We start from the raw sequence: 14,313 nt of genomic DNA, 5'->3' as shown, positions 1-14,313 counted from the left end.
TGGGAACAAGTGGTGGACAATTTGAATTTGTCCCAGGAGAGGACTCAGCGGTTTGCTAACTGCCAGCGTCGGGTTGGTCCTCGCCTTCGTGTTGGGGACTTGGTGTGGTTGTCTTCCCGTTTTGTCCCAATGAGGGTTTCTTCTCCTAAATTTAAGCCTCGGTTCATCGGTCCCTATAGGATTTTGGAGATTATTAACCCTGTTTCCTTTCGTTTGGACCTTCCGGCATCTTTCGCTATCCATAATGTGTTCCATCGGTCGTTGTTGCGGAGATACGAGGTGCCGGTGGTTCCTTCTGCTGAGCCTCCTGCTCCTGTGCTGGTTGAGGGTGAATTGGAGTACATTATAGAGAAGATCTTGGACTCCCGTATTTCCAGGCGGAGACTCCAGTATCTGGTTAAATGGAAGGGCTATGGTCAGGAAGATAATTCTTGGGTAACTGCCTCTGATGTTCATGCCTCGGATTTGGTTTGTGCCTTTCATAGGGCTCATCCAGGTCGCCCTGGCGGTTCTTGTGAGGGTTCGGTGCCCCCTCCTTAAGGGGGGGGTACTGTTGTGATCCGCTTTTTGGGCTCCCCTGGTGGTGGCTGGTGGTACTGAAGACTTGTGTGTGCTTTTCTGCCTCAGCTCACCTGCTTCCATCAGTTTTGGGAGTTCCCTATTTAGCCTTGCTCTCCAGTCACTTCCTTGCCGGTCATCATTGTAACCTGAGTCATTCAGTTGCATGTTCCTGCTACTAGTCTGCTGATCAGCTAAGTGGACTCTTGTCCTTATTGTTTTGTATTTCTTGTCCAGTTTACAGTTTTGTCATTTCCTGTTACTGGAAGCTCTTGTGGACTGAAATTGCCACTCCTGTGTCATGAGTTGACACAGGAGTCTTAAAGTAATTTCAGGATGGGTTTTTGAAAGGGTTTTTCAGCTGACCGTGAAGTCCTTTTTTGTATCCTTCCTCTATCTAGTAAGTGGACCTCGCTTTGCTAAATCTACCTTCATACTGTGTATGTCTTTTCCTCTGAACTCACCGTTAATATATGTGGGGGCTACTATCATCTTTGGGGAATTTCTCTAGAGGTAAGCCAGGTCTGTTCCTTCCTCTTCCAGGCGTAGTTAGTTCTCCGGCTGGCGCGTGGCATTTAGGCAGCCGTAGGAATGCTCCCTGGCTACTGTTAGTTGTGTGGTAGATTTAGGTCACGGTTAGCTTGAGTTTCCATCACCCGAGAGCTAGTCTGTTATTTTTGTGTTTCTGATGTTCCCATGCCATTGGGGAATCATGACAGTGTAAGCTCTTATGGTCAGTGGGGTCCTCTCTATCTCCTGTAGAGTGTAAGCTCTTATGGTCAGTGGGGTCCTCTCTCTCCTGTAGAGTGTAAGCTCTTAGGGACAGTGGGGTCCTCTCTCTCCTGTAGAGTGTAAGCTCTTTTGGTCATTGGGGTCCTCTCCTGTAGAGTGTAAGTTCTTATGGTCAGTTGGGTCCTCTCTCTCCTGTTGAGTGTAAGCTCTTATGGTCAGTGGGGTCCTCTCTCTCCTGTAGAGTGTAACCTCTTATGGTCACTGGGGTCCTCTCTCTCCTGTAGAGTGTAAGCTCTTATGGTCAGTGGGGTCCTCTCTCTCCTGTAGAGTGTAAGCTATTATGGCCAGTGGGGTCCTCTCTCTCCTGTAGAGTGTAAGCTCTTATGGTTAGTGGGGTCCTCTCTCTCTCCTGCAATTGCAAACTTTCTAGTATTGAGATTCATGAGAATGTATTCACTGTAAATCAAATAAAAAAAAATTGAGGAAGCTGTCAAATTCAGAGTTTTAAAAATCTGCTCACCTCAATTTACTAGCTAACCATTATTAAATGGCTAAAATAATAAAATAAGTCTAATTGTGATGATCTTCAGACAGAGGCTCGACAGAAAAACTGTCTTGGACGGTATAGTTCCTTTCAACTCTAACATTCTATGATTCTATGATTTTATTATCGAGGCTACTTTGCCTGGAAGATGTATTCATACCCTGAGCTACTGTGAAAATGCAGCACTTTCTTATAGATATAACTATTTATGATAAGACTATAATTTACATGGTTTAATAAAGTCACTATTACACATTGATATAAATGAAGAAGTACAAAAATATTGTTCTACAAAGATATTATAAAGGAGTTCTATAAGTCAGTTGAATAATTCCAAATACATGAAAAGAAATTTGTAATTATACAGATCTACTTAGTTATTGGTCTATTATAGAAATAATCCAAACTTTTGCAGAATTTATGCCATGGTTTTTCATTTTGTTTTAATTTATACATAACGTCAATATAACCTTTTATTAAAATATTAAATGGAAAGTTTAAAGTCAGGCAAATATTGGCAAATTATCAGTTGCTGAAAGCAATGATAAAAAGTAATATATACTGCTCAAAAAAATAAAGAGAACACTAAAATGCCACATCCCAGATATCTCTGAATGAAATATTCCAGTTGCAAATTTTTATTCATTGCATAGTAGAATGTGTTCAGAACAATAAAACATAACAATTATCAATGTAAATCAAAATGAATATCCCACGGAGGTCTGGATTTGGAATGATACTCAAAATCAAAGTGGAAAATCAAATTACAGGCTGACGCAAATTCAGTGGAAATGCCTCATGGCAAGAAAAAGATGGTGCCGTAGGGTTGAGCGAAACGGATCGGACAAATTCAAAAATCGCCGACTTTCGGCAAAGTCGGGTTTCATGAAACTCGACCCGATCCTAGTGTGGGATCCGCCATGAGGTCGGCGATCTGCGCGCAAAAGTCACTTTTCGTATGACGCTTTCAGCGCCATTTCTCAGCCAATGAAGGAGGACGCAGAGTGTGGGCAGCATGATGACATAGGTCTCGGTCCCCACCATGTTAGAGAAGGGCATGACAGTGATTGGCTTGCTTTCTGTGGCATCACAGGGGCTATAAAGGGGCGTGCATGCCGACCACCATCTTACTTCTGCCGATCTTAGCGTAGGGAGACGTTGCTGCAGCTTCGTCAGAAGAAGGGATATAGTTAGGGAGGGAACATTAACCCTCAAACCACTTGTGCTGTAGCAATTTCCACTGTCCAACACCACCTTTTTTTTGCAGGGACAGTGGAGGCTAGATTTTTGTGCATCAGCTCTGTAGCTTATTAGGCTGCCTTATAAGGCTCCCTGATAGCTGCATTTCTGTTTGCATGCTGCCGTGCAAACCAACTGCTTTTTTAAAAGCAAAAATCCTGTTGCTCCTTTCTGCACAGTTATCTTGTTTATTTGTCCACACTTTTGTGTGCAGCAGTCCTTTTTATTGCTGCCATACTTGTCCTGAGATAATTAGATTTTCCAAAAAATGAGGAAGTCTGATGGAAGAGCCCATGGGCGGTGGTTGCCAGCTGATACTGATGGTGGTGATGGTGGTGGTGCATCTGGTGGTAGTGGCAAAAGCACAATAGCACCTAAGGCTGGAGGTGTTGAGCCAGCATCATTGTCTGGCTACACAAGGCCTTGAAGGCTCCCTTATCTGCCTTCTCTTTCTGACTTCTCCAATTCCTCCATTTGCAGCTGCTGAATGTCCACCATAGGCCATTTTTATACCTCCCTAAATGGGCTGACTCCCCCCCACAGGGCCGTGGTCACCGCCTGGCTCAAGCACCCGTGCAAGTGCCATTTGCCTGGACAGGTGGGTGGGCCCACTCTTGGGCGATGGCACTGGCGCAGGGTCCCTCATAGTACAATGAAGTGTCTCTGACGGTGGTGGTGCACAACGAATGTCAGACACATCATCGTAATATGAGGGACCCTGTGCCAGTACCGCCGCCCACGAGAGTGTTCCCCCCCAGCTCGAACAGTGCTCTACCACTTGCAATACTTACCTCTCCCTGCTCCACCACTGTGTAGTTTGTGCTGTTAAATCCTTCAATGGCACTGCCAATACAAATTTGTTGAAATGATAGATGATAGTTAAAATATACAGAGGCCCTGGCCTACATTTAGACCAGTTAATACTTTGCGCCTACTACCACTGTCTGCTACTCAGCAGAGGAGCCCACCCCTGTACCTACCTATGCCACCTGTTTATTTATGAACAATTTTTTGGCAGACATTTAGCCCACTTTATTATTTGTGCCTACTAACTGTGTCTGCCACTCATTACAGTTTCCTCCATTGAACAAAGCAATGCCGCCTGTTTAGTCCTGTTACCACATTTGAACCACATTTAGCCTACTTTATTATTTGGGCCTACTAACTGTGTCTGCCACTCATTACAGTTTTCCTCCACTGAACAAAGCAATGCCACCTGTTAGTCCTGTTACCACATTTGAACTGCATTTAGCCTACTTTATTATTTGGGCCTACTAACTGTATCTGCCACTCATTACAGTTTTCCTCCACTGAACAAAGCAATGCTGCCTGGTTATTCCTGTTACCACATTTGAACTGCATTTAGCCTACTTTATTATTTGGGCCTATATCTGTGTTTCCTCCTCATCCTGCCCATTGCCCAGCCACTGCTAGATAAGTCTGCTGGTACATTGACCCAGACCACTACATTCCCCTTGCACTCTACACAGCCAGAATCTGACCCTGCTGAAAGTCAGGTTCCCCTTTCCGCATACCATACCACCTTACACGGGGACAAAGAGGAAGGTGCAGATGAAAGTGCAGGTTCCTTCATCAGGTGGGGGGGCATACTCATTGGCAACAACATTGGCACAGGGTCCCTCATAGTACGCAAAAGTGTCTCTGCCAGTGGGAGGTGCTACCCACCGTCAAACACACCGCCGTGCTATGAGGGGCCCTGTGCCAGTGCCAACGAGTGGGCCCCCCCGCTTGCTCAGGATCACAGCACTTGCAAAGTTGAAATACTTACCTCTCCCTGCTCCACCGCCGTGATGTATTCCGCGTTTCCTGGGCCCACGAAAATCTTGAGCCAGCCCTACCCCCCCACAACTTTAGCCAAATGACCCCCAGTTTTCAATGCCTAACTATTATTATAAAGTAAATTAAGATTGACAAGTTTAAGCAATAAGAATTGATGTTTTTGGCATTAAAATGGGCACTGTAGGTGTTTTCCTGTCCTCCACTCACTGCCGACTTTGATTCCCCATTGACTTGCATTGGGTTTCGTGTTTCAGTCAGCCACCGACTTTTTGCAATAATCGGCTTATTTCACCCGACCCGACTTTTGACAAAGTCGGGTTTCGCGAAACCCAACTCGATCCGAAAAAAGTAAAAGTCGCTCAACTCTAATGCTCAGTAGTGTGTGGCCTCCACGTGCCTGTATGACCTCCCTACTGTACAATGCCTGAGCATGCTCCTGATGAGGTGGCAGATGGTCTCCTGAGGAATCTCCTCCCAGACCTGGACTAAAGCCTCCGCCAACTCCTTGACAGTCTGTGGTGCAACATGATGTTGGTGGATGGAGCAAGACATGATGTCCCAGATGTGCCCAATCAGATTCAGGTCTGGGGAACGGGCGGGCCAGTCCATAGCTTCAATGCCTTCATCTTGCAGGAACTGCTGACACACTCTAGCCACATGTGGTCTGGCATTGTCCTGCATTAATAGGAACCCCGGGCCAACCGCACCAGCATATGGTCTCACAAAGGGTCTGAGGATCTCATCTGGGTACCTAATGGCAGTCAGGCTACCTCTGGCGAGCACATGGAGGGCTGTGCGGCCCTCCGAAGAAATGTCACTCAACACCATTACTGACCCACTGCCAAACCGGTCATGCTGAAGGATGTTGCAGGCAGCAGATCACTCTCCACAGCATCTCCAGACTCTGTCATATCTGTCATATGTGCTCAGTGTGAACCTGCTTTCATCTGTGAAGAGCACAGGGCGCCAGTGGTGAATTTTCCAATCCTGGTTTTCTGGGGCAAATGCCAAGCATCCTGCACGGTGTTGGGCTGTGAGCACAACTCCCATCTGTGGATGTCAGGCACTCAGACCATCCTTATGGAGTCGGTTTCTAACTATTTGTGCAGATACATGCACATTTGTGGCCTGCTGGAGGTCATTTTGCAGAGCTCTGGCAGTGCTCCTCCTGTTCCTCCTTGCACAAAGGTGGAGGTAGCTATCCTGCTGCTGGGTTGTTGCCCTCCTATGGCCCCCTTGATATCTCTTGGTGTACTGGCCTGTCTCCTGGTAGCGCTTCCAGCCTCTGGACACTACGCTGACAGACACAGCAAATGTTCTTGACACAGCTCGCATTGATGTGCCATCCTGGATGAGCTGCACTACCTGAGCCACTTATGTGGGTTGTAAAGTCCGTCTCATGCTACCCCGAGTGTGAAAGCACAACCAACATTCAAAAGTGACCAAAACATCAGCCAGAAAGCATTGGTACTGAGATGTGGTCTGTGATCCCCACCTGCAGAACCACTCCTTTTTTGAGGGTGTCTTGATAATTGCCAATAATTTCCATCTGTTGTCTATTCCATTTGTACAACAGCATGTGAAATTGATAGTCCATCAGTGTTGCTTCCTAAGTGGACAGTTTAATTTCACAGAAGTTTGATTTATTTGGAGTTATATTCTGTTGTTTAAGTGTTCCCTTTATTCTTTTTGAAAAATGTAGAATCTTATTATTGTAAAATTTATGTCCTCCTCAACTTCCACAAAAAAGAAAAAAAATCTTATAAATTAAAAAGAAATTCAAAATAAAAGATTTTGCTAGCAAAAAATGATGTTTAATGTAAAAACTGAAGTAAAAAAAAGAAAACTTGTTCCATAACATGTGATAAACGCCATTAAAAAATGACAAAAATGGTAAAAAATTATCAAAAAGTCATAGAACAAAAATTGTAGAATTGAAAACATCATCTTGTCCCATCATATTCAATTTTGTACTGTGTGCTGTCCATTTACCTGGCTAAGTTTGAGACCCCTGCTCTAAATTGGGTGTATCCCCACCAAAGGTCTGCATAGCTACCATCTTAATATTACTGTAAAGCCCAGCCATTGGAGTCTTAGCAGACTGTCATTTACTTTACATATTGCAATACTGTAAAAATATCCTATAAAAAAACAATTGATTAAAGGACCACAGATTCAAGTCCTGAAAGGGGACTCAAAAAAGTGGAGAGAGAGAGAGAACTCGAGTTGAACTTGATGAACACTAACTTCCACAAATTTTCAATTTTTTTTTCACCACTTAAAAAGAAACTATTCATGTTTGGTTTCTACTAATAATACCGACCTCAAGAATCATATTGCTACTTCAGTTTTACTGTACAGTGAAAATGGTAAATAAGCCCTTCACCCAATAAAATTGTGCAATTGCATTTTTTTTTACTTTTAACAGTTAGATTTTTTCCTGCTTTCCAGTGCATCACGTGGTAAAATTAAAAAGTACAATTTGTCTCACATCAAACAAGTCCTTAAATTACTGCTTTGATGAATAAATCTAAACTTTATGGCTCTTAAAAGAAGGGGAAATTGGCAATGGAGGAAAGGGGTTAAAGGGGTTATCCCAATAGTTTAGCTACAGAGTGGGGGGCATCAGCTACTTTTAAGTCATAACAGTGTGTACAGCTAGTGTTGAGCGATACCGTCCGATACTTGAAAGTATCGGTATCGGAAAGTATCGGCCGATACCGGCAAAGTATCGGATCTAATCCGATACCGATACCCGATACCAATACAAGTCAATGGGACTCAAGTATCGGACGGTATCCCTGATGGTTCCCAGGGTCTGAAGGAGAGGAAACTCTCCTTCAGGCCCTGGGATCCATATTAATGTGTAAAAGAAAGAATTAAAATAAAAAATATTGCTATACTCACCTCTCCGACGCAGCCTGGACCTCACTGAGGGAACCGGCAGCGTTCTTTGCTTAAAATGCGCGTGTTTACTTCCTTCCGTGACGTCACGGCTTGTGATTGGTCGCGTGCCGCTCATGTGACCGCGACGCGACCAATCACAGCAAGCCGTGACGTAATTTTCAGGACCTGAAATTACGTCACGGCTTGCTGTGATTGGTCGCGTCGCGGTCACATGGGCGGCACGCAACCAATCACAAGCCGTGACGTAATTTTAAAACGCGCGCGTTTCCTGCCTCCCGTGACGTCACGGCTTGTGATTGGTCGCGTCGCCCATGTGACCGTGACGCGACCGATCACAAGCCGGAACGTAATTTTAAAATCCTGAATGCCTAGAATTAGGCATTGAGGACCTGAAAATTACGTCACGGCTTGCTGTGATTGGTCGCGTCGCGGCCACATGGGCGGCACGCGACCAATCACAAGCCGTGACGTCACGGAAGGAAGTAAACGCGTGCATTTTAAGCAAAGAACGCTGCCAGTTCCCTCGGTGAGGTCCAGGCTGCGTCGGAGAGGTGAGTATAGCAATATTTTTTTATTTTAATTCTTTATTTTACACATTAATGTTGTTTCGATACCGATACCCGATACCACAAAAGTATCGGATCTCGGTATCGGAATTCCGATACCCGCAAGTATCGGCCGATACCCAATACTTGCGGTATCGGAATGCTCAACACTATGTACAGCAGATTGATATAGATAAATTCAATGGTAGAGTAAAGTGACATGTATGGTTCTTTGATATGTATGGCGCAAGTCGCTTTAGGCCTGAGAATTACAGAAAGGCAGCGTGTCTTTGCACTGGGACTCTGACATCTTTGCATGCACCAATGAGGAGACATCACTGCATTGATTTGGTCATAGTTTACTGCTGTCTGCCTGCCGACTCTCCAGTATCGAGAGTTGCGTGAGTATATGTTCTTTTTTTATATATTAATACTTGGGAGCTATGGGGCAGGAATCATACTGTGTAAAAGAGACCTATATGCATAGATAAGCTACACAGGCATTATTTTGTGTGAGGTCTAGGTCTAGACTTATATAGTATGTGGGCTATATATTGCGAATAGTAAGCTGTCGGGGGCATCATAGTGCGAGGAGGGCTTTATTATGTGTATAGGGGTGATTTCAACTTAAAGTGAAAAGTGTGGACATTATACTGTTTATACGTGTTAGGCATCGGGATCTTCCCACTGCACAGGATGGATTCCAAGCCTTATCTGCCTCTGTGGTCTCCCATTCAGACTCGGCCACTGCAGGTGCTGCTCAACATGGACGTCAGTCCCAGCGTCTTGCTCAGGCTCACAGTATTCGTTTGGTTACTGCTGGCTCTCCAGTCAAGTCCATAGCAACCAGCGATAGGCAGCTGAAGCCTGACGCTCTGGAGTCTGAGTCCAGAAAACACCTTATTGAGCATGTCCGGAGGTGGCGTCTTCTCATTGGTGGTCGGACGTCAGCTACTCTGGTTATGTGGCAGCACTGGATTGGTCCACGGGCAAGGTCCTGTCCGTTTGGACATAAGTCTAATGTATAAAAAGTTGTCAGGGGCGCATGCCGGTGCGCTAGTGTCATTCATGTGTGGTTGTTGCCAGTGGATACTCTACCACTCTGTCTGCATGTGTTGTGTGTCTGTCTAGCCTTGGGACTGTACATGTAGGCATGCAGCTAGCATCAGTGGGGGCAATTAACTTTTGGCTTAGAATCTAGTTCCTACAAGTGTGCGTTTAGAACAGTAAAGTTCCAGTACAAGGAAAACCCTAGTCAGGGTACTATGCTCAGCATCTGCTTTGCTCCTGTGTGCGAGTGACACAGCTCAGCTGCAGAGCATCTCTTTAGTTTCTGTGTGTGAGTGACACAGCTCAGCTGCAGAGCATCTCTTTAGTTTCTGTGTGCGAGTGACACAGCTCAGCTGCAGAGCATCTATTTCATTTCTGTGTGCGAGTGACATGGCTCAGTTGCATTGTGAGGTCAGTCCATGTGCTTGTTCAGTGACGTTTAACTGGACATAGCACTCTGTACTTGTTTGTGCTGTTCCTCTCTGAGGAGTAATATAGCTTGGAACTCAATCTCCTGTTCACACTGAGTGGCGTTAACTCTGTGTGTTCAAGCAATCGCTCGCTGTGTGATCCATCATTGCTTTCTAGCAGCAGTTATACATCTATGCATGGTGGACCCAGGTTGCGATTGCACTTTATTATTAATTTTATTTAGTGCAATCCACCATCCCTAACAATAGGGGTCCTGTAGTGACAACATACTGTGCATAGGGGAGCTATGGTGATATCAAACTTTACTTAAGGGGGAAGTTGTGGCATTACAGATGGGAAGCCTTTGGGTGCCATCATACTGTGTACAAGGATGATATGAGGACCTCATACAATGTGAAGTGTAACTGTGGGGACAGTATGAGAGCTGTAACAGAATTATCCTGTGGATTGGAGAGCTATAAGAACATCTCAACGTGTATAGGGGAGCTATGGGGGCATCATGCTGTGTATAGGGGAGCTGTGGGGGGGCTTCATAATGTGTATAGGGGATATGTACACCTGGGTCTCAGGTGACATTATATATGTGCATGGGGGACTAAAATGGCATTATTACAGTAAATGAGGAGACTCAGGGGACATTTTTATTATTCGTGGAGGTCTATTGAGACTGCAGGGCTCTCTTGATATAAAGATGTCATGAGAGCCCCATGACACCTGATATTCCTGCAGTGCCACTAAGACTAGAGGTGAGAACAGGCTGCTTTTTGTTTTACATAGGTGAATAAAGTAAATGAGAAGAGGTTGTCTGAGTAGTAGACAATGTCTTTAAGGCCAAATATAGCATTGTTATTATGTTATAGATGACATTTTTTAATATTTTTATTTTGCTTTTCTAATAATTTTCTATCACATTTCTATATTTCAGATGCTGAAAACTGTGAAAAGTGTTTTTACACCGAATGGCCAAATGAGAAAAGAGACAAGTGCGTCCCTAAAGTTATTGAGTTTCTCTCTTATGACACTGATGTAGTCGCCTATGTCTTCTTATTCTTGTTTGTTTTATCTTCTACTACAATTATATTACTAATCGGAATATTTACATTTTTCCGGAATACTCCTGTTGTCAGAGCTAATAATCGGAACCTCAGCTTTCTTATCCTTGTTTCTCTTCAGCTCAGTTTGCTCTGTATTTTCCTCTTCATCGGTAAACCAGTGGATATAACTTGTATGCTCCGTCATGTCTCCTTTGGAGTCATCTTCACTGTTGTATTGTCAGCCATATTGGCCAAGACCATCACAGTATGCATCGCCTTCAAAGCCACCACACCTGGCAGCTCCTGGAGGAAATGGCTCGGTGTTAAACTTCCTAACTTTATAGTGGTGATCTTATCATCTCTTCAGGTCCTGAATGCAATACTCTGGTTGTTGTTTTCTCCTCCATTTCAGGAGCTAAACATTGACTCATATCCTGGAAAGATCACCATTCAATGTAATGAGGGCTCAAGACTGGCCTTCTATGTCATGTTGGGTTATATGGGGTTTCTGGCCGCGGTGAGTCTAATTCTGGCTTTCATGGTGAGGAAATTACCTGATATCTACAATGAAGCCCAGCACATCACCTTCAGCATGCTGGTGTTCTTCAGTGTCTGGATCTGTGCCATCCCGGCTTATGTAAGCAGTAAAGGAAAAAATATGGTTAGTGTAGAAGTATTTGCCATATGGGCTTCAGAAAATGGAATAGTGATCTGTATATTCTTACCTAAGCTGTGGAACATACTGGCAAAATCATAAATGAAAGCAAGTTATTTACTAGAAAAATAAAGCAGAATAACAAAGGTAAGTTGTCTGAATTGTCTGGACTTGACAATTATTTTTTAGTTCCAGCAAGACAAATATTAAGTTGAACGCCAAGTATCCGAGTTCAGAAATTGCTCTTACTGGTGAGAAAAATTGCTGTTGTCCATGCATTTTCCCAGTACATAGAATAAAATGTAGCATTACATTATTTGCAAACTCATACAAAAGCGGGCTACTGTGCAAGAACAATACATGGGCACCTTGCAGTCAAACAGCTCACTACGGTGCACAATTTCTCCTGCTTTGGAGGTGGAAGTGGGCCTTTTTATCTCTTCTGTCTCTGTGCAGATGTAGAGCGGCTCAGGGCTCCTCTTGCAACCCACTACTCTACATGAAAGCGTGGGTCCTGGCTGGATTCGTAGATTTGTGCTGTGAGGGCCTTACCCCATGCAGGCTATATATTGCCGGAGGTGTGGGCTGGCTAGGACCATAGTTTCCATAGTTCAATTAAGGAGACACTGTTATTTAAAAATAAAGTCTTTACTGAATGATGACTTGGCAAAGGTTATATAGCAGGGATAGTGGGCCCAAAGCCATATGGTGGTTTCATCTACAGCAGAAAGCATTTCCTCTCACCCAGTATTGTTCCTCTGTAGTTCTACTCAAGGGTTTTGCAGGCACATTGTTTCATCGTACATCATCACAACCCATCCTGAATGGCACAATCCTCTCTACTCGCTCAGCGATTCTACATTTCTTCCACTACTGGTGCCCTAAATCTACCAGTCCCGCCAACTCAGTCCTGTTTAGGTTCATTACCTTCAGTGTTGAAAACTCACGAGTTCATGACTCAGCATCTTATCCACGAATGACTCCTCCTGAAAGCTACTATGTCTAGTCAGTCACTTCTTCTTTAGGATCCTGCTATCCCTGGCCTTAAGTCTCCTCATTCTATGGATAACTCCTGTTTGGTAGCAATGCTCGCTTGACAATCCATACTCAAACTAACTAGCAGTGGCACAGCTTGTACCAATAGTACATCCGCTCCTGCACTACATGCAGGTTATTGAGGGGATTTGTCACGTTTAACTCTTTTCCAATACAGCCATTTATTCTTTTTGTTCCTTATATTTTTTCCACCAATTTTTCCAATAATATTTTTTTTCACGTCCACAAAGCCATGAAAGGGCATTTTTTGCAGGATGAGTTGGAGCTTGGACCAATATCATTCATTTTACTATAGAATGTACTGCACATTTCCAAGTGTGGAGCAGTGCTGAAAAAAACAAGTTCTACTATAGTTTTTTTTTTTTTTTTTCATTTTCATTTTCTCAAATAATATTTGATTATGAAAAATAGTACATTTTAATATTGCATACATCTTAAAAATATACTACAGATAAAATTTCACAAAGGGGTAATGGCAAAAGTGGTGCAAACTCTGAAAATATTATGGCACCTCAAAATGTATGCCTTATTTGTTCCAGCCACTGCTGCTAGCTGGAAATACAGGCTATAAAACATAGCTGCCATCCACCATGTGTGTAGCGAGCCACAGTACTTTCTACATACAGCACTCATATGATGAACATGTATGTCACATGTCAGAAAGGGATTACAATACATAGATAGCCCAATATGACATAAACACTTCACTAAACCCCCAGAATATTGAAAAGTGGCAAAAGTGTAAATGTTGCATGGGTGATCAAATAGGTTTTTGAATAAATTTTAGCCACTTTTCAATTATTATAAATAGGTAAACAGGTTTTTTTTTCTGTAAAACCTAACAAGACCCTTCTGGTAAAACTTCAACTGTATACTAAACCTACAGCTGTGTGAAAAAGTGTTAAACACATTTAAATATTAGACAAAGATAACACAAGTAAACCCAAAATGCAGTTTTAAAATTAAGGTCTTTATTATTAAAGTAAAAAGAAATTCAAAGCTTTAGGCCCCTGCGTGAAAAAGTGATTGCCCCCAAAATCTAATAACTGCTTGGGTCACCCTTAGCTTAAACAACTGCAATCAAGTGTTTGCAATAGCTGACAAACTACTTCACTTTCTCAGGCACGTCCTATTTAAGTGATTTCTTGATTGAGAACAGGCGTGGCAGTAATCATGCCTGGGTGTGGCTAGGGGATTTGATATCAGGTTTCCAAAGATGTGCTAAACCACAGTTAATTTATGTTTTAAGGGAGGCATCACTTTTTACCAGGGCCCTTTAGGTTTGGTTTTCCGTTTCCCTTAATAATTAAGACCTTCGTTTAAGAACTGCATTTTGTGATTACTTATGTAATTGTCTTTGTCTAATATTTAAATTTATTTTGTTGCAGAATCATTAATAATAAGACAAACATGCAAAATAATAGGAAATCAGGAAGGTTACAAAGACTTTTTCACACAACTGTACCTATTGTCAATAATTCTGCTTCCTCGTTTGTCCTTGTTTACCATTTTCTTAAAATACAACCATCATAGTCTCACGTCTTGCTAGGCAGATAATTTATAGGAATTCTGAGACACATTTTACCCCTTTGGTTTTAATGGCAATGCAAGGGAAGACTTGGAGGAATTAAAACTGTCCTCAGTAGGGGATGGCGGAGATCAGTCGATGGGGGAGCATGTCTTAGGATTCCTACAAAAAAATGAGTGTAAGCAATTCTGAGACTCTGGTGGCAGTTTTACAAAGTGGCCAATAGAGAATTA

At 43.2% G+C, this 14,313-nt stretch overlaps 1 protein-coding gene across 1 annotated transcript in view; it reads left to right on the top strand.

The window, feature by feature from the left end:
- The window catches only part of LOC143800810 (extracellular calcium-sensing receptor-like), a 102,381-nt gene extending 90,783 nt beyond the window's left edge, over positions 1 to 11,598 (top strand). The window contains exon 6 of the mRNA XM_077281213.1: positions 10,733 to 11,598. Within this exon, the coding sequence (XP_077137328.1) occupies positions 10,733 to 11,598 (866 nt within the window). The remainder of the gene's footprint in view (positions 1 to 10,732) is intronic.
- The last annotated feature ends 2,715 nt before the right edge of the window (positions 11,599 to 14,313 follow it).

Source organism: Ranitomeya variabilis, chromosome 1 (assembly GCF_051348905.1).
Source record: "Ranitomeya variabilis isolate aRanVar5 chromosome 1, aRanVar5.hap1, whole genome shotgun sequence".
NCBI lineage: Eukaryota > Metazoa > Chordata > Amphibia > Anura > Dendrobatidae > Ranitomeya > Ranitomeya variabilis.
This window is presented reverse-complemented; position numbering and strand designations above follow the sequence as displayed.